Source organism: Bos javanicus, chromosome 3 (assembly GCF_032452875.1).
Source record: "Bos javanicus breed banteng chromosome 3, ARS-OSU_banteng_1.0, whole genome shotgun sequence".
Taxonomy (NCBI): Eukaryota; Metazoa; Chordata; class Mammalia; order Artiodactyla; family Bovidae; genus Bos; species Bos javanicus.
The window spans coordinates 42,903,436-42,929,533 of record NC_083870.1 but is presented as its reverse complement, the minus strand read 5'-3'; the positions used below and the strand labels follow the sequence as shown (position 1 = coordinate 42,929,533).

Sequence of the window (26,098 nt, the reverse complement as noted above, 5' to 3'; positions counted from 1 at the left end):
AGTGGGTTGCCATTTCCTTCTCCAATGCATGAAACTGAAAAGTGAAAGTGAAAGTGAAGTCATGTCAGACTCTTAGCGACTCCTACCAGACACCTCCGTCCATGGGATTTTCCAGGCAAGAGTACTGGAGTGGGTTGCCATTGCCTTCTCCCTCCAGCCCTGAGGAACAGTTATTAGTTCCAAATCTCAGTTATGGTCTTCCTCTGTCAAAAGGCACAGAGCTGTTTATTGTACACATCCCTGGGAGTCAGTGAGCTTGGGATTTTTCTTTTTTTTTTTTTTGTAGAATCCAACATTTTTTCTCATGCAATAGTTACATATTATTGCTAACCTTTTGGGATCTTCTTTTCCAAATTTTAATTTAAACTATTTATGGTTGCACTTTTTTGGTAATTGCTAAGTGTAAACCATGCATTAGACATTGGGAAGGCAGAAGTAGATACAATGATGAACAAGAACTGGTCAGGGACCATGATAGGAATTGATGTTCTGAAGAAGGAGAAAGACTTGCACATGTATAATACAAGGAAGTGGTTGTTCTGGTTTCTTTCTGATGGGGAAACTTTTGCAAAAACTTAAGTATGTATGTGCAAGGCAAAAACAGCTATTAAAAAATATCCTTTAAGTCATTTTATTGGAGGGGAAAAAGAACATAAAATTATTGTTCTCATCTCTTATGTAAGAAAAACAAATTATTTTTCTTGTTTTTACTGTATAAGTCTCATAGTCTAAGAGACTTACCATTTCAGAGGAATTCCATACATTTGTATTTAAGACTCTCAATTATCCAGCGACTGAACCGAGAATTGGTTACTTTTCTAAAACAAAAGAAGAAAATTATTTCTCTTCTTTTTGTAGGATTCCTTCATTCTCTACTCAAGAAAATAATTTCAGAAACTTGATGTTTGTTGTCCAAAAACCTATTTTGTGAATAAAAAGCATAAAACTCAGAAGCTATGCTGTCTCCCTTTTTAAAAATAATAAATCAAAAGAAAGGATCTTTTCCTTTTGCTTGCATGAGAATGTAGTCTCTGTTTTAGAATTGCAAATATATCTTCATAATGGAGAAAAATCAGTTCACATGACATAGTGCTTGTTCAGCCACTTCAAGAACTAGAGTGTAACTTACTATTTCTCTGACTCTCTTCTCCCCTGTTAGATTCAGAAAGCCTCATTCTGAAACAAGCATTAGCATTTATCTATCAAGCAAGATATCCTTTTGGAATGAAAAACGAGAAAAAGTTTTAATTTTATAGCCATGGAAGGGTTTTCTTTTTCTATGATGGAGAGAGCAGTTTCGGTACTGAGTGCCATGGAAGGGGTTAATGCTGGACTTGGCTGGGTGTCAGTTAAACTTTTTTTCTGGCTCTGCTCCAGGTTTCCCCTTGAAGGGATTTCCCTCCGCCTCTGCAACAAGACACTTTATAAAGAGCCGACTTTCTATTTCATTCCTTACCAAACCTCACTGGCTTTAGGAGCTCAAGACCCTTCCCAGGCACCTTCAGGAGGGACAGAAAGAAGCATTTTGGAATAATTTTCTCTTAAGAGCAGCAACTTAAAATGCTTAGGAAGATGTTTGTGATCTTTGGAGCCTCAGATATACTTTGGATGGTGTTTGCAGTTTGTAAGTTCTTCTCCTTGATTTGTTCCAAATGCTAGCATTCCATTTTAGCCCTGACTTGGGCTTCAGTCAGTTTTGTTATGATAGTAAAGAAAGGCAGAAGGATTTTTAAAGAGTGGGAAAACTTTACCTAACTTTTAATATACTATTGACTATTGCTATTAATTTATACCATTATATTGTCATAGTTAGAGCAGCAAAGTTGATAGTCTTTGGATTTTTGCAATGTTCAATGAGTAATTGGATTCTATCTCTAGGAAGGTCTGTCTTTTTAGCTTCCTGTACTTGATAATGAGATCAAAGTTGGCTATTAAAACAGCTGATAAGCGGGCATTAAGGTCAGAAGTGAAAGTGCTCCTAAGTGAAGATAATTTCAATACCTTCCTTTGGCAGGGACTCCAGTGCTGCCTTGCATTACTTAGAAGCAGTTTAGGAAAGAGACCAGCCAGATCTGGGTATTATACTAGAACAGAGAAGAAGGAGTAGAATACTAGACAAACGACTGGTAAGCTTGTTTTTCTCTTTCTGTTTTCATAGCTCAAGCTTCCCAAATCGACATATTCCCAAGTGAATCCAAAATTTTTGCGCAGATTGGTGACTCTGTTTCACTGACTTGCAGCACAACAGGCTGTGAGTCCCCATCATTGTCTTGGAGAACTCAGATTGACAGTCCACTGAATGGAAAGGTGAAAACTGAGGGGACCACATCCACGCTGATCATGGATCCTGTTAGTTTCGAGGATGAACACCAGTACCTGTGCACAGCGATTTGCAAGGATAAGAAACTGGAGAAAGCAATCCGAGTGGAGATCTACTGTGAGTACTTTAGTCAATATTTGATTTTCTCTCCATTTTGCTTTAAAATAAGTTTTTGAAAAGAATCAGTTCAGTCACTCAGTCATGTCCAGCTCTGCGACTGCATGGACTGCAGCAGGCCAGGCGTCCCTGCCCATCACCAACTTGCTCAAACTCATCTTCATTGAGTCAGTGATAAAATTACAGGTTTTTTTAATGACTAAAAGGATAGTTTTAAGAGAAAAAAATTTAAAAAGATGTTCTTGTCCAGATTCTTGGCTAGGGGACATACTGCAAAAAGAAATTTAGAAGACAGCTGAATCTACCACCAGACTAGAGACCCAAATCTTGGCTTCTGCTTCCAACTCTGCCATGAATATGGTGACCATGGGTAAGGGGTAGGATTCAGCTTCTCTAGGCCTCAGTTTTCTTAGCCATAAAGTGAAGTTCTCTAAGGTTCTTTTATTTATTTATTTATTATTTTTTTTTCTTAATTCTTTTCAGTTGGATTCTTACATGTTCACCTGTCCATGTGTCCAAATAATCTATAAATTCCATGCTTCAAGGATTTTCTATTTATTTATTCTAAAGCAATTTGGTACTTAAAATTAGTTTAAAGATTAAGTAGGAGAGCTATAATTATTAATGGGCTTCAGTACAAAACTTTCCCCCTTAGACGGAAGAAAAATATCTGCAAACTTTTCACTCATTTGACTTCAGCAGAGATAAATTTAGGAGATTTGATTTCTGTTTTTGTTTGGTGCCATTAAGTCTTAATGCTCAACAGCTCAAACTCAAGGGTATTTGGAAAATGAACTTGATTTGCCTAGTGAATGTGAATGAATAGCCTTTGTTTACTAGCCTACCAAAATGTATTTCAATCCATTCTCAAACTAGTAAAGAAAGGTAGAAAAAAAGAGTAAAAAAAAAATAACCTGAAATACATCACTTGCATTCTGGTTACTGCTCCTGTCAGAAAACTGGAATTCTTGATAGTCATCTCTTCAGGAAAACATCATTTGATTATCTTTTCTAATTATGTTGCTTTTCTTTTGCTATAGCAGAGCTCAACTTGATCCAATAACCTTAACTGATTCTTCAATAATCCCATATGTTGCTAATGCTTCTCAAGAAACTGTGCTTGGCTGACTGTTTTCAATTATGCTGGTTGTACATGCAGAGTTTATGTCTGTACAGCCTTCTGAGCTCCTTGAAAGGCCCCCTTATGTAAATACAGGGGAAAGTAGCCAGTTCTTGTATCAGCTGACAGCAAACCATATGAATTATAGGGGCATATCTTTCAGAATACAAGGGACAGAATTCTGGGTGGAAAAATGAAAAGTACTGTTTCTTCATACAGCAAATATTTGCCAGTTCCTTTGCCTCTCCTTGCAGGAACCATATAGTTGAAGATTTAAACAGAGAACAGAAGTTTCTTCTGGCTTTAATTATCTTGCCTGAAGTTTTTCTTTTTTTCCCCAAAAAGTCTGTCTTTCACTATGTTTAACAGTCCTGTCTCCATTCCACATTTGATTGTAAAATTCTTTGGAGTTGGGACCTTTGTATTCTTCTTATTTCACAGTCTTGAATCAAGACAATGTGTTATCATCATGGCGGTTTGCAATGGAAAGCAGCCTTGCAAAGAAAGCAATGGCTCACTGAACTAGTGTGTTCCCTGGCACTAAAAATTTCAAGTGGAATAGTAGGTAGATGTTGAGTTAGATATTTTGGGAGGCAAATCTTCCTTCCATAACTTAAAGATCACACAGGTGTACCTTTCTGGAGGATGAATGTCTTTCAGAGACACCATTTTCAGAAGCTAATTATTTAGAGCTGTTCTTTTCATTTCTTAGCCTATCTATCCCAGTAGTTATTCTTTGCCATGACATTCTAAGCCTCAGGTTCCTTATCTATAAAATGAAGTATATCTGCCCTCACTAAAATAAAAGACTGTGATATAACACGATGAAATCTTGAGTTTAAATCTCAGCTTCACCATTACTAGCTGTGTGACCTTAGGAAAATTATGCAAATATGCTGAGTCTATGCTTTCATATCTACGAAATGTGGTATCTATTTCTTAGGGTTGTTGTGAGTATCAAATTAAGTCATCAATGTTAAATGAATAGCACAGGGATGGGCACGTATCAGTATTCAATAAACATAAGTTTCTTCTCCGTCCTTTTACTTTGGCAACATAAAACCCTTTGTACATGCAGAATCAGAACTGAAGAACTCTCTACTGGTTGTTCTGATTTTGAACACACCCCAAACCATGAAAGGCTATTTAAACAATTCATTCTGCTGTATTAAGATTGTATTCACAAAAATATTAGACTCAGATTACATTGATTTAAATCAGTAAGGGACTTTACATAATATGAACAAAAAATCCACAGGCATGTACTCGTTTGACTTTTTCAGCTTTCTCTAAGGATCCAGAGATTCATTTGAGTAGCCCCGCAGAGGTCGGGAAGCCAGTCACAGTCACGTGTTCAGTGCCTGATGTTTACCCATTTGAAAGGCTGGAGATAGAGTTGTTGAAAGGCAACCATCCCATGAAAGTACAGGACTTTCTGGAGCCTTCAGAAAAAAAGGCCCAGGAAACAAAGAGCCTGGACGTGACCTTCTCGCCTACTGATGAGGATATTGGGACAGCTCTTGTTTGTCAAGCTACATTACACATTTATGATGATGATTCTCCACCCAAAGTAAGGAAAACTACAAAAGAACTGGAAGTCTACAGTAAGTACTTGTGTCTGTCTATGGGAATATACTCTTGGATGTACACAGCAATAAACCAAGCAGCTACAGTCAAGAAGAAACATGTTTGTAGTTTTTATACCATTTTGATTCACCGAGAGCATAATTCTTGTCAACTACATAATTCAAAAAAAAGTGCACCCAATTAGGTTGAGAAAAGTTGAGCTTAAGTTCTGTCTCCATTAACCGTGAATTAGAGTCACTTAATTTCTCAGTCTGTCAAAGGGGAATAATGATAATACCACCTGATTGGGAAGCTTCCCTGGTGGCTCAGTCGGTAAAGAATGCGTGCAATGCAGGAGACCAGGGTTCTATCCCTGGATTGGGAAAATCCCATGGAGAAAGGAATGGCAATCCCCTCCAGTACTCTTGCCTATTAAATCCCATTGACTATAGCCTGGACTCTACTTGGTGACTAAATCACCACCACCTGATTGGGTAGTGGGAAATAATAGGCTCAAGTGATAAAAAATTTTAAATTATGTTTTGTAAACTCTTATATCATGGCTTGAGATATCAAAGTATAGAAGTTTTATAAGCAGTATTTAGTCTGTGTGTGAGTGTATATGTGTGTGCACACCTGGACACGTGTGCATGGGGTGGGAGAGAGGAGATGAGATTTGATTGTCTCCATTCTCTCGGAGATGGCTGGGGGATTTGAGGCAGTCTTGTCATCCCAAAGTTGTGTAGGAGTGACTCACTGTGCTCTTTCTAGACTAAAATGCTCTGGTCTTCTCTAGACACCATAGTTAAAAGGAGCATTGCCTTCTACAACATGTTCAGCTGAGACAGAATGCGATGGAAAGGATTTTATCAATGCTTTGAGAAGAATAGTCAGAAATAGGAGATATTTTTCCTAGAGAATATCAAACTTGGAAATGAGAGCTATAATTAAGTATCTGAATGGCTGTCATGTAGAAGTGAAATTTGGATTATTCTTTAGCAATAGAGGACTGAACTATGACCGGTGTATAGAAGTTAGTTACAAAGAGAAAGATTTCAGCTCAATAGAGGGAAAACGTTCTAACAATCAGAGCTGTCCAAAAATCACATGGACAATATTTCCTATAAGGCCGTGGACTGCCTTGTGCCCCAGAAGTACTGAAGCTGTCTTGCATGAACATTTGGCAAGGAAGCTGAGCTGGAATTTGTACCTTACCTGGGAGATTGAATCACATAATTCTAAGGGTTTTTCTTAATTTCTGAGTGTCTATGGCCATCTGAAAACACCAACCATCAAAAAAAGTAACTCCATCAAATCAGTCAGAAACTGGATTGACTAATTTTCATGACTCAGCAATTCTTTATACTAGTTTGGCAGAGTAAGTTTGTCAGATTGAGAAAGCTATAAATACAGTCCATGAGAGTATTTACAGTCGCCCTGTGGGACCATTATGATGCTTAGCAATGACTAATACTGTGCCCTGCCTTCTCAGTCTCCCCCAAAGACACAGCTATATCCGTGAATCCCTCCACAAGGCTGCAGGAAGGCGACTCTGTGACGATGACGTGTACCAGTGCAGGTCTACCAGCTCCACGGATTCTCTGGAGCAAGAAATTAGACAATGGGAACCTACAGCTCCTTTCTGAGAATGCAACTCTCACTTTAATTTCTATGAGGGCAGAAGATTCTGGGATTTATGTGTGTGAAGGAAATAACCCTGTTGGGAAAGATAGAAAAGAGGTGAAATTAATTGTTCAAGGTAAGCAAAATGTGAAAAAGGTGCTGTCATTGAGATTTAAGCAATAGTGAAATAGCTTCAATGTCAAAGTTACTTCGTTAAGTTTTATTGATGGTCCATCTGACTGTTATGTACTTTAGCACAATTATATACTCACCTTACTCTAGTTTCTTGGAAATCTTTTCTGCCAGAGCTTCCATGGCTCTGCTGTTTTGGTTCTTTTCCATTGTTCATCATTCTTTCATTCGGAGAAGGCAACAGAACCCCACTCCAGTACTCTTGCCTGGAAACTCCCATGGATGGAGGAGCCTGGTGGGTCGCTAAGAGTCAGACACGACTGAACAACTTCACTTTCACTTTTCACTTTCATGCATTGGAGAAGGAAATGGCAACCCACTCCAGTGTTCTTGCCTGGAGAATCCCAGGGACGGGGGAGCCTGGTGGGCTGCCGTCTGTGGGGTCGCATAGAGTCGGACTTAACTGAAGTAATTTAGCAGCAGCAGCAGCAGCATTCCTTCATTGTCTCATCCCTTGAATTTTCCTTTTCTTTTTGCCCCTTGGGGGCTTCCCTAGTGACTCAGATGGTAAAGAATCTGCCTGCAGTACAGGAGACCTGAGTTTGATCCCTGGATCAGGAAAATCCCCTGAAAAAGAGAATGGCTACCCACTCCAGTATTCTTGCCTGGAGAATTCCATGGACAGAGGGGCCTGGTGGCTATAATCCATGGGGTTGCAATATCTCAGAGTTGCTTTTCCAGGAGTCATGAGTTTACCCATTAACACATGCAGCAACTGTAAAGAACAATCTGAGACTGTTCACCGTCAGGAAGTAGATCTTTAAATTCTCCATTCTCACACTAGTGTATAAGGAATTCAGAAACAGTGCTTATTGTTCTGAATGAAATTTCTCTTCAAAAATCTGATAACACATCAGTTTGTTATGGTAATTTGAGGAAAGCATTCTTTGGAAGAGACCATAATGGCCCTGTTAGACCAATCAAACCGAAAAAAATCTTCTGGCACGGATGAGAACCCTTCAAAATGTAGTGCCTTTGGATCATGAATATGCTGAGCTTTCTTCTGCCTCCAGCTGGCTATTCATAAGGGCGAGTTTTCTGCGGAGTCTCATCTGTCACTTTCAGAGGTGCTCAAGGATTCCCACTTTCGCCAGAGAAATAGAGTCAAGATTTGAAATTCCTTTTCTCCGGGAACAGTAGTCATCCCAAAGTAGCCAGGGTGCCCCACGGGGATAGCATTGGCAGCCAAAGAGATTGTCTAGATATTTGAGACTTAAGAATTGGACCCGGCATCTCAGGTTTCAGTCCCTGAATTCATTGTACTTTTGCATTGTGTTAAACAAATTTAAAAGGTGGCTTGCATAACACTTTAGTGCTTAGATTTTGACTTTGTTTTCAGTGTCATTCTGTGTGACTTTCAACAGTACAACTTTATTCTGTTGATATAGAAGCTCTAAGTACTGGTCCGTTATGGGTACTGCTTCTAATCAGAAGGCATATTCATATGGCTTTTTTTCAGTACTTTTCTTAGATTTTATTTCCACATGAGGATATTTTGATTTAGTTGTTCAAGTTAAAAACTGGGGTCTTAAATCACCTGGTTCCAAGTCCTAATTTCGCTACTTGCAAGCTGGGTGAAATTATCATTTTTCCTCAAGAAAAAAGGGGAGGAGGAAGAAGAGGAGGAAAGGAAGGAAAATAAGGAAAAGTAAAAACAGAAAATGAGAGTCAAGGAGAAGTAATGATACCAGATCCTGAAGTTGTATGGATTAAATGAGATAATATTAATATATGTAAAGTGGTTTAAATAGTGCTTGATACACTGGAACCTCATATTTTTTAGCCGTTGTTCCACAGTTATAGGAATTTGATAAATACATTTGAGTGGAGAATGAATTTTTGTTAGGGAAATATGCCAGTCTCCCTCTACAAATTTTTATCCTTATTCAATCTGTTTAATCAATGAATCACAGCGTCTTATGGGTTTGTTCTTGAAAGATGTGGTTCCCTTCCTGATAGTCTCAAAGTGGAAGGGAGTAATATGTTCTCAGCACAGATGTTAACTAAAAAGAGGCCAGAAAAAATAACAGTGTATTAAACTTTGGTGAAAGAAGAAAATTTATTTTATTTTTTCTTGTTCTTTTCTTCCCTCACCCCAGAGAAAAACTTTACTGTTGAGATCTCTCCTGGACCCCAGATTGCTGCTCAGTTTGGCGACTCAGTCGTGTTGACCTGTGATGTCAGGGACTGCGAGTCCCCATCTTTCTCTTGGAGAACCCTGATAGACAGCCCTCTGAATGGGAATGTGAGGAGTGAGGGCTCCAAGTCCACGTTGACACTGAGCCCTGTGAGTTTTGAGAACGAACATTTCTACCTGTGCACTGTGATGTGTGGGCAAAAGAAACTGGAAAAGAGAATCCAGGTGAAGCCCTACTGTAAGTGGTTTTCAGAATTGTTTAATGTTTTGCTGTTGTTGTCGTTCCCAGTTCCATTGGAAGAAGCAGAATGGAAATTTGTGATACACAAGATCTTTGTGTTTAAGAAGGAAACTTAGCATTGGGAATGGTTCCTAAATCTCCAAACCAGAGTTTCTGATGCAACTTCATTGCCCTAAATCTTAAGTATATATTATGTATGAACCAAGTATCCCCAATCCTTAGTTTGTGTCGTGTCGATACTCTCTCATCGTGGGCTTGAACAAACTTCATACTCCCTGCTTTCCACCCTGCTCTGGGTGTATATGGTGTATATGGAGATGGTTGTGTGTAAAGAGTAGTGTCAGTGCCCACTCAGATCATGGAGAGGGATGACTGTTGCTCAGTTATTCAAATTGGGGGTGAGGCCCAAACCTCCAGTTTTGAAGGCACATTTGAAAGCTGATTGGCAGGATGGAGACATGAGGCAATGATGAGCAAGAACAAACCTGGGCGTTAGAATGATCACCAGGGATGGTCAGCACAGCAGCTCAGGTGAAAAGAAGCACCAGGAGACTGCACTAGATTTGAGCATTGATTTATACCACATACATATGCTACACTTCTTCTTGCTATTCCTGTCACCTTAACAAAAATCCTGAATAGCTTCATTCTCTGTGAATTGCCATTGCTGGAGTTACTTGGTTTGTAATGAATGAGGGACAATATATGCAAAGTGATCAGAAAGTTCCCTGGTGATTCAGATGGTAAAGAGTCCGCCTGCAATGCAGGAGATGCGAGTTCGATCCCTGAGTCAGGAAGATGCTCTGGAGGAGGAAATGGCAACCCACTCTAGTATTCTTGTCTGGAGAGTTCCATGAACAGAGGAGCCTGGGGGTCTACATAGTCCATGGGGTTGCATAGAGTCAGACACGACTGAATGATTAAGCACAGCAAACAGCCCATACGTTCTTCCTTGTTTTTATTCAGCAGAATTCAAGAGAACAATTGTGGACATGTTCCTCCAGAAATCCTGCCCAAACTTGTGTTACCCCTCAGGATTTTGTTCAAAATGAGTTAGAGCATGTCCAGAAAGATATCTGAATCTCTCCAAAGAAGCAATATGATTGCTTTACCCTGTTACCAAGAGTCCAGGAGCTGCTGATGCAGGCACATTCCCAATAGCATTGAGAACCAGCAGTGAAGCCTTATGGTCATGTGGAAACATTATCACTTTGATGACATTTTGCATAAGGAGAAAGAAAGAATTCAGCATTGTTCTTGCTCTTCATAACCATTCTAATCTCACATTTATTGATTTGTATCAGATGTATTATAAACATTATTTAGAATCTAAATCTCTTATATTTTTTTCTGAACTACAAGTATTAGCCAAGGAACACTTAAAACTATCTGCCTAAATTTGGCTGTTGGAAATAAAAATGTCTAAACTGCATGGCTCTGTGAACCCAAGCCTGGGCTCTGAGCTCAAGGAAATAGGAATTCTGATCTCAGCTGGGTGACTTACTAGGTATGACATTAAATGGCAGACTCTCAGCCTTTATAAGTTTTATAAGTCTCCCTAGCTATCAAATACAGTCTTGGTACATTTTTCTGGCTTTAAAATAAGTTAACACCCATTAGATTAAGCTGCTTTGAAGACAGATATAATGAATATTAAGGGACTAGTACACAGTAAACATCTAATATATCACAAAAAAATACAATGCTTAGAATATATATTTACTAAGTAAGTTGGTAGAAGCTGATGTGTCCTTTGAAAAGACTAGTCCATAGCTGTCAGCAAGACTGTATCACTAAGGAGAGAAGAGTAAGAAGTATATTTATTTCTTGATGATTTGATGTGCTAGGTATTTTTTGTTTCCAGCAGTATTTATATTTGATATCATAAATATTTACATTTAATGTTGTGATGCATCTGTTAGTAACCACTTTATCCCAGGTGAATTAAAACCTTCATTTTGAGACCTCTGCATTTAATAAAGATTAGCTCTGTTTTTCTTCTAGTGTCACGTATAAACCTCATATTTTGCTTGATATTTGCAGCCTTCCCTAGCAATCCAGAAATTGAAATGAGTGGTCCATTAGTGAGTGGAAACCCAGTCACTGTAAGCTGCAGGGTTCCTAATGTGTATCCTTCTGACCGGCTGGAGATTGAATTGTTTAAAGGGGAGAGTATTATGATGAATAAAACCTTCTCGAAAGATGTAAGTAAGAAAGCCCTAGAGACCAAGAGTTTGGAGAAGACCTTCATCCCCACCACTGAAGATATTGGAAATGTTCTTGTTTGTCTGGCTCGGTTACCAATTGATGAAATGGAATTTGAACTCAAACAAAGGCAGAGTACACAAACACTTTATGTTAATGGTAAGTACATGTGTGATGTATTCACAATAGATTATGATTTTTTTTTATCATGTTTGCCAGGTAATAGTCAACATGAGGTTCATAGTTGAAACCATTGTGAAAAAATAATTGAAAAGAAACTACAAAATATTGATTGTTTTTAAAAAAAAAAAAAGCCCCTCCAAGCTTAAAGCAACTGTTTATTTGCTTATGATTCTAAGCTGACACTTTGAGAAGAGGTCAAACGGGTAGTATGTTCATTATGGTATTAGATGAGTTTACGTATTCATTTAGTTGGTTAGAAGGTCAGTGGGGGGTGGTCCCAGGTAGCTTCACTCACACATCTGGGCCTTCGCTGGGGGTGTCTGGACTTTCCTTTCTCCATGTGGTGTCTCTCAGGGAAGGTAGCGTAGATTTAGTCACCAGAGTGCAGTGTTTCAAGAGAGTGATAATGAAGGTGGCTTCTTGTGGTCTAGGCTTGGAAGTCCTAGAGTGTTACTTCTTCCGGGGTATATTGGTCAAAGTTAATCACAAGGGGAGCCTAGATTCAAGAGGTAGGAAAATAGAGTCCACCTTTTCATAGGTGGTTTACATGGCTCATGGTCATGTTTAACGTACCATAAATGTCAATACACACTATCATTGACCATCCAGTCTTTGATAGCAAGAGAGTAAATACCCATGACACACCCATGTTCTACTCTTTCATTCTGTATTGGGCTTCCCTGGTGGCTCAGTGGTAAAGAGCCAGTGCAGGAGATGCTAGTTGGATCCTAGGGTGGGGAAGATCTCCTGAAGAGGAAATGGCAGCCCACTCCAGTATTCTTGCCTGGGGAATCCCACGGACATAGGAGCCTGGCAGGCTACAGTCCCTGGGCTCACAAACAAGCAGACATGACTTAGGGACTAAACAATAGCAACAACAATTACTCTGTATCTGTTATAGTAAATGGGGGCAGAAACTTCCTTTGGTAAAGTTATCAAGATACAAATTGGTCTAATCCACTAAACTCAAAGCCAAGTTTTATAACATTAGTAAAACTCTTTGGCAGGGTGTAACCAGCCAAGCTAACAAGTGTCTTTTACCTTTTCAGTTGCTCCCAGGGATACAACCATCTTGGTCAGTCCCTCCTCCATCCTGGAGGAAGGTAGTTCTGTGAATATGACATGCTCTAGCAATGGCCTTCCAGCTCCCAAAATCTTGTGGAGCAGGCAGCTAAGTAATGGGGATCTACAGCCTATTTCTGAGAATGCAACTCTCAGCTTCATGTCTACAAAAATGGAAGATTCTGGTATTTATGTCTGTGAAGGCATTAACCAGGTTGGAACAAGCAGAAAAGAAGTCAACTTAATTATCCAAGGTGAGCTAAAGTGATTAAATGAATTATTAGTGCTAGTCTTATTTTGGTTGTGTTACTGGTTTTGAACAAAGTCCTTCTGGAAATAAGATTTTCTAAAATAACAAGTATTGAGCCTTTTGAAGAGCTCATGATATTTCCTCTGCATGGAAATCTCCTGGAAGAGTTATACCCATGAACCATTCCAAGTCACTTATCCTAAAATTCTTTCAACCTCATGTGGAAGGCTAGCTTCAGGAACTGTGCCAAAAGTTCCAGTTATACTTACGAGGCATTGGTTATGGTGTTGAAAAAAGGATAGGAAGATGTATATATATATATATTTTGGAATTACTTAGGGCCCAAGTGGCACTAGTGGTAAAGAACCTGCCTGCCAATGCGGGCTAAATGTAAGAGACACGGGTTTGATCCCTGGAATCGGGAAGATCCCCTGGAGGAGGGCACAGCAACCCACTCCAGTATTCTTGTCTGAAGAATCCCATGGACAGAAGAGCCAGGCAAGGTATGCTCCATAGGGTCGCAAAGAGTTGGACATGACTGAAGCAACTTGGCACCTAGCATACAAAATCACCTTATCTAACTGGATTAAATTCCTCATGGTAATCTCATAAAATGACTGCTAGGATTTGCTTAGAAGGCTAAGAAGGCACTTAAATATTTTATAAATTCAGAGACTGAGTAGCACTGACCTTGCCCTCTGGTTCATCAATAAAATGGCATAGAATCACCAGGATGGATTAAGTTAGGAGATCCAGACCCATTCTTTCCAGGATGGAGAGGCAAAACTGAGAACAAAATAATTTCTAGTTGACACATTGAAGCTCTAGGCAAGTTTTGGTGAAAGTCACGAAGTGGTCCATTTGGATTTCCCTCATATCTTCCCTTTTGGGGTTCGAGGTCCTCTTCTTCACTAGGGCTGTCAGTTCCTCTCTTACCCCTTGGTATTATTTCCACTAAGGTGTTAATGACTGTCTTGTTACCATTACAATAATAATTTGTATTTTAAAGGAAGGGAAGAAACTTGGAGGAGCAATGTACTACCTTAAAGAAAGCCCTTAGACTGTAGTTTTGGTTGAAGAAAGAGTATCAAATTGCAAAACAGATAATCTTAACGGGAACCTCACTTACAAGACACTGATGTGGTACCTCCCTCCACAGGTTGCATATTAACAGAGATGTTGTATGTCAGGTACTTAGCTCAGGATAACAACTGGTGTTAAGGATTGTAAGGGCCATCTCTGCACAGCTTAATTTTTTGATCTGGAATGGTCTATCTCAAAACTCAGAGTCCCGCAACGGCTTTTATACTTAAAGAAATATCTGCACAACTGTGTGACAAAAAAAAAGTTTATTTTCCACATTTGAAATTTATGACTGTTTTTAAACAGCTATTTGTTGGCTAAGCTGGGTAAGAATTACATTAAGGCAGCAATTCCCAACCTTTTTGGCACCAGGGACTGATTTCGTGGAAGACAATTTTTCCGTGGATGGGAGAGGGGGCTAGTTTTGGGGAGACTCAAGTGCAATAGGGTTCATTCTTCTATGAGAATCTAATGTCACCGCTGATCTGACAGGAGGTGGAGCTAAGGCAGTAATTCAAGCAATGGGTTGTTGCTCAGTTGCACAGTCATGTTTGACTCTTTGTGACCCAATGGACTGCAGCAAGACAGGCTTCCCTGTCCTTGAGCTTGCTCAAACTCACATCCATTGAGTCAGTGATGCCATCCAACCATCTCTTCCTCTGTCCTCCCCTCTCCTCCTGTTTTCAATCTTTCCCAGCATCAGGGTCTTTTCTAATGAGTTGGCTCTTTGCATCGGGAAACCAAGGTATTGGAGCTTCAGCTTCAGCATCAGTCCTTCCAAAGAATATTCAGGATTGATTTCCTTTAGGATGGATTGGTTGGATCTCCTTGCAGTCCAAGGGACTCTCAAGAGTCTTCTCCAACACTACAGTTCAAAAGCATCCATTCTTTGGCGCTCAGCTTTCTTTCTAGTCTAACTCTCACATCCATACATGACCACTGGGAAACCATAGCTTCGACTATATATATGGACCTTTGTTGGCAAAGTAACATCTCTGCTTTTAATATGCTGTCTAGGTTGGTCATAGCTTTTCTTCCAAGGAATGTCTTTTAATTTCATGGCTGCAGTCACCATCTGCAGTGATTTTGGAACCCCAAAAATAAAGCCTGTCACTGTTTCCATTATTTCCCCATCTATTTGCCATGAAGTGATGGGACCGGATGCCACAATCTTCATTTTTGCAAATTGAGTTTTAAGCCAGCTTTTCACTCTACTCTTTCACCTTCATCAAGAGGCCCTTTAGTTCCTCTTCACTTTCTACCATAAAAGTGGTATCATTTGCATATGAGATTATTGATATTTCTCCCGGCAATGTTATTCCAGCTTGTGCTTCATCTAGTCTGGCATTTTGCATGATGTACTCTGCATATGTACCCTGCATATAAGTTAAATAAGCAGGGTGACAATATACAGCCTTGACAGACTCCTTTCCTGATTTGGAACCAGTCTGTTGTTCCATGTCCAGTTCTAACTGTTGTTTCCTGACCTGCATGCAGATTTCTCAGAAGGCAGGTAAAGTGGTCTGGTATTCCCATCTCTGTAAGAATTTTCCATAGTTTGTTGTGATCCACACAGACAAAGGCTTTAGCATAGTCAAAAAGCAGAAGTAGATGTTTTTCTGGAATTATCTTTCTTTTTCTATGATCCAATGGATGTTGGCAGTTGGATCTCTGGTTTCTCTGCCTTTTCTAAATCCAGCTTGAACATCTGGAAGTTCACGGCTCACGTATGCTGAAGCCTGTCTTGGAGAATTTTGAGCATTACTTTGCTAGCGTGTGAAATGAGTGCAATTGGGCAATCATTTGAACATTCTTTGGCATTGCCTTTCTTTGGGACTGGAGTGAAAACTGACCTTTTCCAGTCCTGTGGCCACTGCTGAGTTTTCCAAATTTGCTGGCATATTGTGTGTAGCACTTTCACAACATCATCTTTTAGGATTTGAAATAGCTCAACTGGAATTCCATCACCTCCACTAGCTTTGTTCATAGTGATGCTTCCTAAGGCCCACTTGACTTTGAACTCTAAGATGTCTGGCTCTAGGTGAGTGATCACATCATTGTGGTTATCTGGGTTTTTTGTATAATTCTTCTGTGTATTCTTTCCACCTCACTTCTTGAGCGATGGGTAGGGTCTGTAAATACAGAAGAAGCTTGATAACTATTTGCTCACCTCCTGCTGTGTGACTAGGTTCTCAGCAGGCCACAGACTGGCCAGTCCATGGCCTGGTGGTTGGGGACCTTTGTATTAAGGAACACGAGAGAAATATAAGATGTCTTCTTTCATTAAAACATGATCATTTTACAAGAAGTCAGTAAATGCTTGACTTCTCTAATAGCCTCTATAAATATTTAATGCAAACAGTAAGCACAAGTACTATTTTGACAGCTATTGCTACTGTCATTAAATTAATATGGAATTTGTTTATATTTCATTCAATCCGTGGTGGTTTAGTTGCTAAGTCGTGGCCAACTTTTGCGATCCCATGAACTGTAGCCCACCAGTCTCCTCTGTCCTTTCAATGATGATTGATTGTCATTCAATCAGAGGTATCTTTAAATTCTTTCCACAGTTGCTCCAAAAGATATACAACTTACAGCTTTTCCTTCTGAGAGTGTCAAGGAAGGAGACACTGTCATTATCTCCTGTACGTGTGGAAATGTTCCCCCAACTTTGATAATTCTGAAGAAAAAAGCAGAGACTGGCTACACAGTGCTAAAGTCTACAGGTGGTGCATATACCATCCACAGGGCTCAGTTAGAGGATGCGGGAGTATACCAGTGTGAATCTAAAAATGAAGTTGGCTCACAGCTAAGAAGCCTAACACTTGATGTTAAAGGTTAGTTTATTTTTTTGTTATTTTTATAACAAGCTTGGTGGATTGTAAAGAATTTCAAGGGTCAGATGAATGAGTTGGCAAAATGGAACTGAATTCCATGTTGATTATGGTTATTTCTTAGTGTTTCCTAAAATAATAATGTACAGGTGCTCTGTCCTAAGGAGTTTAGCCAGGATGTTGACTTTTTATCATAAGTCAGTGTAGAATTCCCATTTGCTTTTTAAGACGTTGACAATTCAGCATTTGTCTCTGAGGTCTTACATTTCTTATGTGTTTAAATCCATTTTCAAAATCTTTCCTTGAGGGTTATTAGGAAATGAAGAAGTAGAATTGGTGCATTGAAAATGCAAGTTTCTATCCAGGCCCTTTTCCTTCCTACCCAAAGAGACTGCCACTCTCTGAACACAAAGTGACTGCATATTTTCTGGGATTGACTCTTTACAGAATAACTGAGAACGGTGATCTTAATGTTGAACAGCATAATGAGTCTCTAGAATGCAGAACTGCTTCCTTAGATATCCAAGATCCTTGTTCATCCTGCTGTACTCTGCTGGAGAAATGGAGGGAGGTGGCAATGGCCTCAGCAGAGGAATTTCAGGGGCCTCTTAATCTAACCCAGCTAATCCTACTGTGAACACACTGTACGATCTGTTGATCTTATCAGTGGAAATAGAATCTGTCAGCCTTTACTGCTCAGTCTTCCACTCCTTGAGTGCTAATGAGCCCCCTTTGTGTACTGGAAGCCAAACTTGAAATAAACATGATTGTAAACAAACACCAACTCTTAAGAGCCTCTGGCACTGAGCTCCCAGATACAGCAACTACTCATCAATGTAAAGAAAATTTACACCTGGGTCAGAAAATGACTTAAAATTTTACTCATCTGGCCAAATCTCTCAAGATTACATGCCTTACCATATAGGAGGTCTTACCATATAGGAGCTCCTTACCATAAGGAGGTCTGTCTTCACAGTACCTCCTCGAAACAATATCAATACATCCATCTAGAAATGTTAAAGAAGGGGAAAATATCACTGTTACGTGTAAAACTTTTAGTCATCCACAGGCAGTGATCATTCTGAAAAGAGTTGACCTGGCCAATGAAGTTACCATGTGTTCAGAGAATGGGACATTTACCTTGTATCATGTCACTCAAAATGATACAGGAGTGTATGTAATTAGTGCTACCAATGAGGTTGGGGAAATTTCTGGACAGATTGAGATCTCCATTATGAGTACATTGAAATTCACCTATTCCTATATAATCCCTGATGGCTCCAGACCACCTTTAATTAAGCCTGGTTCCAGAAACTTGCACTCCTAACATTTTTATAATTCTTTCTGTAGTTAATGTTTTTCTTTTAAAGACACATCAAAGTTTTCCACTTTTTAACTCTTTCTCATACATTGTTGTCTTTTCTAATTGCTTTTTTAAGTTAGTAACTTTATATATTTGCTATTTTTCACTCATTACTTAAATGAACAATTGAAGTATATTATAGGCACTCAGCTACAACCCCCAAACTATGTATGGTTTCAAAGAACTGTAAAAGAATGGAAACAAAAATTTGTCATTTTCCTGGAAATTTTTATCTAATCAACCTTTGCATTTAACTGATATTTTAAACTATTTTTTTGTTAGTTTTGTTTTAAAAATACATTTGCTCAAATGTAGTCCAATGATAGAAATGTTGGGAGTCTTTAGGAATTTTAGTGTTGACACAGCTAATAGAAAATCGTATTTGAAGATTGCCCTGGTAACCAACTCGTTGGCAAAATTTTACCATAGATGCTTGAGGGAGAAACCAAAGGGAAAAGATAACACACTATTTATTAAATTGAAAAGAAAACAATAGGATCAAAAATACCTTACCTACCATGTCATCAATATTGATGCCTAACTATAATTTTGATCATGAATATCCCATTAAATTAGGACTCATACTCTGACTAGTTCTACTCTAGCAAGGGAAAGTAGAAAAATAAGATAGCTATCATTATATTTGTCATGATACATTTTTGATTTCAATAATTCAAAAATGGGTTTCCCTTCATCTAATTATTCTTTTCTTTTTGGTTGACCTCCAGTGATTAGAAACGCCTAGAAGGAAAGTAATGACTTCCAAGGCCAAATCACTCATTTCTTCCAGGACTGAAACAATACATATACCACTTGAAAAAACAGTATTTGTGAGATCATACTGTGCTATGCAAACATAAATGTAAATAGAGATGAATCTCCAGTAAATACCATGATGTCTTATTCAGAAGTTCTTATAAGGTTAAAATGTTAAATAATATTGTAACTGTCAGATGATTTTTAGTAGAGTAGAAAGAGTACTAAATTTCAAGTTTTGGGATACTATTACTTTATGTACTCAATTTATAACTAAATGACAAAATGATAGGATGTAGAAAGAAAAAATGTATTACTATTCAAAAGATATTTATTGGCGAAAAAAAAAAAAACACATTTATTGGGTGCAAGCTACTCCAAGCAGTGAGCCAGTTACTGGCTATTCAGGGATGGATCAATAAGAAACTAGATTCTTTCCTCATGTAATTCACAGTCTGAAGGAGGAAACTAAATTAATAGATAAGCAAAGAAACGTTTAACTATAAGCTATAATGAGAACTATGGAGGGAAAATGTAGTGGTTATAAAAGTATATTAAGGAAAAAATGTATATTAAGTTTCCTAATTTAGGCTGGAGGGATGCAGGTCAGAGGATGCCTCTATGTTTAAGTAACACTTAAGCTAAAATATCAGTTCAGTTCAGTTCAGTTGCTCAGTCGTGTCCTACTCTTTGCAACTCTACGGACTGTAGCACACCAGGCTTCCTCATTTATCACCAACTCCCGGAGCTTACTCAAACTCATGTCCTTTGAGGCAGTAATGCCATCCAACAATCTCATTCTCTGTCATCCCCTTCTCCTCCAGCCTTCAATCTTTCCTAGCATCAGACTTTTCCAATGAATCAGTTCTTCGTCTCAGGTGGCCAAAGTACTGGACTTTCAGCTTCAACATCCGTCCTTCCAATGAATATGCAGGACTGATTTCCTTCAGGATCGACCAATTGGATCTCCTTGCAGTCCAAGGGACTCTCAATAGTCTTCTCCAATACCATAGTTCAAAAACATTGATTCTTTGATGCTCAGCTTTCTTTATAGTCCAACTCTCACATCTATACATGACCACTGGAAAAACCATAGCTTTGACTATGTGGACCTTTGTTGGCAAAGTAATGTCTCTGCTTTTTAATATGCTGTCTAGGTTGGTCATAGCTTTTCTTCCAAGGAGCAAGTGTCTTTTAATTTCATGGCTGCAGTCACCATCTGCAGTGATTTTGGAGCCCCCCAAAATAAAATCTGTCACTGTTTTAATTGTTTCCTCATCTATTTGCCTTGAAGTGATGGGACCAGATGTCATGATCTTAGTTTTCTGAATGTTGAGTTTTAAGCCAACTTTTTCACCCTCCTCTTTCACTTGCATCAAGAGGCTCTTTAGTTCGTCTTTGCTTTCTGCCATAGGGTCGTGTCATCTGCATATCTGAGGTTATTGATATTTCTCCCACTAATCATGATTCCAGCAGCTTGTGCTTCTTCCAGCCCAGAGTTTCTCATGATGTACTCTGCATATAAGTTAAATAAGCAGGGTGACAATATACAGCCTTGATGGACTCCTTTCCTGATTTGGAACCAGTCTGTTGCTCCAGGTCCAGTTCTAACTGTTGCTTCTTGACCTGCATACAAATTTCTCAAGAGGCAGGTCAGGTGGTCTGGAATTCCCATTTCTTTAAGAATTTTCCATAGTTTGCTGTGATCCACATAGTCAAAGGCTTTGGCATAGTCAATAAAGCAGAAGTAGATGTTTTTCTAGAACTCTCTTGCTTTTTCGACGATCCAGTGGATGTTCGCAATTCGACTTCTGTTTCCTATGCCTTTTCTAAATCCAGCTGGAACATCTATAAGTTCATGGTTCACGTACGTTGAAGCCTGTCTTGGAGAATTTTGAGCATTACTTTGTTAGTGTGAGATGAGTGCAATTGTGAAGTAGTTTGAGCATTCTTTGGCATTGTCTTTCTTTGGGATTGGAATGAAAACTGACCTTTTCCAGTCCTGTGGCCACTGCTGAGTTTTCCAAATTTACTGGCATATTGAGTGCAGCACTTTCACAGCATCATCTTTTAGGATTTGAAATAGCTCAACTGGAATTCCATCACCTCCACTAGCTTTCTTCATAGTGATGCTTCCTAAGGCCAATGATGTCTGGCTCTAGGTGAGTGATCATACTGTCATGGTTATCTGGATCATGATCTTTTTTGTGCAGTTTTTCTTTGTATTCTTGTCACCTCTTCTTAATATCTTCTGCTTCTGTTTGGTCCATACCATTTCTGTCCTTTATTGTGCCCATCTTTGCATGAAATGTTCCCTTGTTATTTCTAATTTTATTGAAGAGATCTCTAGTCTTTTCCATTCTGTTGTTTTCCTCTATTTCTTTGCACTGATCACTGAGGAAGGCTTTCTTATTTTTCCTTGCTATTCTTTGGAACTCTGCATTGAAATGGGTATATCTGTCCTTTTCTCCTTTGCCTTTCACTCCTCTTCTTTTCTCAGCTATTTGTAAGGCCTCATCAGACAACTATTTTGCCTTTTTGCATTTCTTTTTCTTGAGGATGGTCTTGATCTCTGCCTCCTGTACAATGTCACGAACCTCCATCCATAGTTCTTCAGGCACTCTATCAGATCTAATCCCTTGACTCTATTTCTTACTTTCACTGTATAGTCATAAGGGATTTGATTTAGGTCATACCTGAATGGTCTAGTGGTTTTCCTTACTTTCTGCAATTTAAGGCTGAATTTGGCAATAAGGAGTTCATGATCTGAGCCACAATCAGCTCCCGGTCTTGTTTTTGCTGACTGTATAGAGCTTCTCCATCTTTGGCTGCAAAGAATATAATCAATCTGATTTTGGTATTGACCATCTGGTGATGTCCATGTGTAGAGTCTTCTCTTGTGTTGTTGGAAGAAGGTGTTTGCTATGACCAGTGCATTCTCTTGGCAAAACTTTATTAGCCTTTGCCCTGCTTCATTCCGTATTCCAAGGCCAAATTTGCCTGTTACTCCAGGTGTTTCTTGACTTATACTTTTGCTTTCCAGTCCCCTATAATGAAAAGGACATCTTCTTTGGGTGTTATTTCTAAAAGGTCTTGTAGGTCTTCATAGAACTATTCAACTTCAGCTTCTTCAGCTTTACTGGTTGGGGCATAGACTTGGATTACTGTGATACTGAATGGTTTGCCTCGGAAATGAACAGAGATTATTCTGTCGTTTTTGGGATTGCATCCAAGTACTGCCTTTTGGACTCTTGTTGACTATAAGGGCTACTCCATTTCTTCTAAGGGATTCCTGCCAACAGTAGTAGATATAATGGTCATCTGAGTTAAATTCACCCATTCCAGTCCATTTTAGTTCACTGATTCCTAAAATTTCAATGTTCACCCTTGCCATTTCCTGCTTGACCACTTATAATTTACCTTGATCCATGAACCTAATATTCTATGTTCCTATGTAATATTGTTCTTTACGGCATTGGACTTTACTTCCATCACCAGTCACATCCACAACTGGATGTTGTTTTTGCTTTGACTCCATCTCTTCATTCCTTCTAGAGTTATTTCTCCACTGACTTCCTGTAGCATATTGGGCACCTACCAACCTGGGGAGTTCATCTTTCAGTGTCCTATCCTTTTGCCTTTTCATACTGTTCATGGGGTTCTCAAGCTAAAATATAATACTATCCAAAGTACTTCATATTATCATGAAATGATATAAATGCTGAAGAGGAATAATGTATAGTAAGGTGCCCTACTTCAGAGATACAAATTATGAAGTTTTCTATATATTTCTAAAAACACCATCGGCAAGAATTCTTTCCCTTACTATCTTACAGGTGATGTTTGACTATAATGGTGGCATACTAGGAGTTATGATACTTTTCTTGGAGAACCAGTTAGTTATTTTAGTTCATAATGATCAAAGTTCTAGTTCTTTAGTATGTACTTATATTTCCCAAAGCAAACACTCTTCTCCAGTTCTTACTCTTTCAAATGAACCCTAAAAATTTGCACCCTTTCTTCCACCCTGTTACTAAACCAGCATCTATTTGAATCCAAGTTTGCAGAAGTCAACAACATCTTTAGACTCATCATGACCATAGCAACTGCTAACTGATTATTTGATTAATTCAAAGAAATGTGCATTTTTAGTTCTATTGGTTCTTATCACTGCTTTGATTCACTTTTCTTTAGAGAACTAATGGTACTATTAAAATAAAACATGTGACTTTTATTATTAAACAGTTTCTTTTTGTACCAGACATTAATTGCATCCATTTTGTTATTTTCCAGGAAGAGAAAGTAACAAGGACTATTTTTCTCCTGAACTTCTGGTGCTCTATTGTGCATCCTCCTTAATAATACCTGCCATTGGAATGATTATTTACTTTGCTAGAAGAGCCAACATGACAGGGTCATACAGTCTTGTAGAAGCACAGAAAGTCTGCTAATGCTTGTAAAGTGTAGCTACTGCGTGAAAGGTTCTACCAAAGATACTATCAGTTCAGATGCTCAATACTGCTCATCATTCCACGAGGAAAACAGAAACTGGGGGTTCAGGCTTCCTTGAATGCAGTGAAGGCTTGGAAAGAAATAGCTGCCTATGGCCCTTACTGTGAGCAAGAAGCCAAAGGAAAATTTCTACTTAAAAACTAGGCACTACCACTGAGATGACTGGAGTAATTTCTTGATGTGTATATACAATAACATGATTTGTATATATGTAAAACTATGCTGTAGCAAGGTTGTTTGGAATATCAGCACACTAGAGTCACTATATCTAAAATTATTAAATGTTGCTTGAACTGATTGTTATAACAATGCATCTTAATATCAACTGGCAGCTGAACTATGTCATCTTTTTAATATTTTATTTCCTTTAACAAAGTTTTATTCCTATAAAGTTCATGGGAAACAATTTCATGTTGTGTAAAGATGCCAGGGTTTTCGGGGCACTGGGTTGACTTTCAGGTACTAAACACTTCAACCTATAGTATAATGGTTAACTGGATTTCTCTGGGTGGTACTGACACGGTACGGAGACGTTTTTTGATGTTGTTTGTTCATCAGACTCTTGTGTCATTTTCCCAAGTGGTCTAAAAATGTAACTTCTTTTGATTTTCTTTTGTAAATGTTTAGGGCTTTTTTGTTTTTGTATAGTAAAGCGATGATTTCTGAAATTGAAAGAGTTGTGTGTTTATTTATTATAAGTTGCCTCCTTTAGTCATGTTGTAACTCTTTTTGTCAGTCCCAAGACCGAAGTGTTGAAACCCATGGTGATAATAAGCAGATACTTGAAGTGTGGTCCTCATATTACTTTTATCAAAATCACCATGGGAACTTTACAAATATTTACTTGTCTTGGGGCCATCCTAACCTATTGAATTGAAATATCTGTATGTAGCCTTGGAATCTGCAATTTTAAAATAAATTTTAAAATATAGTATGCACAGAAAGAGTGAATGCAGATAAACATGGACATGTTAAAGGGCAGCAAGTGAACACCCGTATGTACCATTTAAGTGAAGAGATAGAGCATAATTGTTCTTCAAATCCTTTTAGATGCCACTCATTGATTGTAGCTCTGTTACTGAGGATTCAACAATATCTTGGATTGTACATTAATCTTTCCCTTTCTTTGGGGTATAAAATCCCCAAATTTTATACCTATATGCATGCTTACTCACTCAGTCATGTCCAAGTCTGTGACCCCATGGATTGTAGCCCACCTACCAGTCTTCTCTGTCCATGGGATTTTCCAGGCAAGAATGCAGGAGTGGGTTGCCATTCCTCCTCCAAGGGATCTTCCTAACCCAGGGATCAAACCTGCATCTCCTGTGTCTCCTCATTTGCAGGAAGATCCTTTACCTGCTAAGCCATTGGGGAAGCCCTTATACCTATATAGGTAACCCTAAGTAGAACATACTAAAGCTGAAACTCCAGCACTTTGCCCACCTCATGTGAAGAGTTGACTCATTGGAAAAGACTCTGATGCTGGGAGGGATTGAGGGCAGGAGGAGAAGGGAACGACAGAGGATGAGATGGCTGGATTGTATCACCGACTCGATGGAAGTGAATTTGAGTGAACTTCGGGATTTGGTGATGGACAGGGAGGCCTGGTGTGCTGCAATTCATGGGGTCACAAAGAGTTGGACACAACTGAGAGACTGAACTGAACTGAACTGAACTGAAGTAGAACATTGTTTTGTTTGCCAGCTTTTGAATTTTACATGTATGCCTGCTAAGTTGCTTTAGTCGAGTCAGACTCTTTGTCACCCCATGGATTGTAGCCTGCCAGGCTCCTCTGTCCATGGGATTCTTCAGACAAGAATACTTGAGTAGGTTGCCATTTCCTCCTCCAGGGTATCTTTCCAACCCAGGAATCAAACTCCTGTCTCTTGTGTCTCCTGCATTGGCAGGTGATTTCTTTACCACTAGCACCACCTGGGAAGCCCCTGCTGCTGCTGCTAAGTTGCTTCAGTCGTGTCCGACTCTGTGCGACCCCATAGACGGCAGCCCACCAGACTCCCCCATCCCTGGGATTCTCCAGGCAAGAACACTGGAGCGGGTTGCCATTTCCTTCTCCAATGCGTGAAAGTGAAAAGTGAAAGTGAAATCACTCAGTCGTGTCTGACTTCTAGCGACCCCATGGACTGGAGCCCACCAGGCCCCTCTGTCCATGGGATTCTCCTAAATATAATCAAATGGTATATTTAACAGTGACTATTTTTCACTCAAAATTATGTTTTTTCTTAATTAATCCATATTGTTATATTTAGCTATGTCTATTTATTATAGGATTTTGCCACAACTTATTTATATAGGATATATATATGTTTATATATCCTACCATTGATGGATATTTGACCTGTTTACAGTTTTTACAATATGATCAAAGTTTCTATAAACACTGTTTTACATATTCCTGAATTATGTGTATGAATGAAGTTAGGGTGCAAGAATTCTTCTATAGTGTATACATTCTAATGAAATTGCTGGATTGCAGGAAATGTAGACTTTCAGGTTTGTAAGGAAAGCTAAACTAT

At 38.9% G+C, this 26,098-nt stretch overlaps 1 protein-coding gene across 3 annotated transcripts; it reads left to right on the top strand.

Annotated features, from left to right (window-relative positions):
- Positions 1–1,398: 1,398 nt before the first annotated feature.
- LOC133244218 (vascular cell adhesion protein 1-like) lies at positions 1,399–24,238 on the top strand. Of its 3 annotated transcripts, XM_061411045.1 has the most exons (9): positions 1,401–1,624; positions 2,159–2,437; positions 4,841–5,161; positions 6,616–6,882; positions 9,038–9,313; positions 11,360–11,680; positions 12,754–13,020; positions 16,670–16,936; positions 23,346–24,238. In XM_061411045.1, exons 1-9 carry the CDS (start codon positions 1,561–1,563, stop codon positions 23,501–23,503), a joined length of 2,220 nt encoding a protein of 739 aa, XP_061267029.1. In that variant the 5' UTR covers positions 1,401–1,560; the 3' UTR covers positions 23,504–24,238. The 3 variants fall into 3 exon arrangements, with proteins under 3 accessions (XP_061267031.1, XP_061267029.1, XP_061267030.1); XM_061411047.1 differs by lacking the exon at positions 16,670–16,936 and having other exon boundaries at positions 1,399–1,624; XM_061411046.1 differs by lacking the exon at positions 6,616–6,882 and having other exon boundaries at positions 1,402–1,624.
- Positions 24,239–26,098: the final 1,860 nt, after the last annotated feature.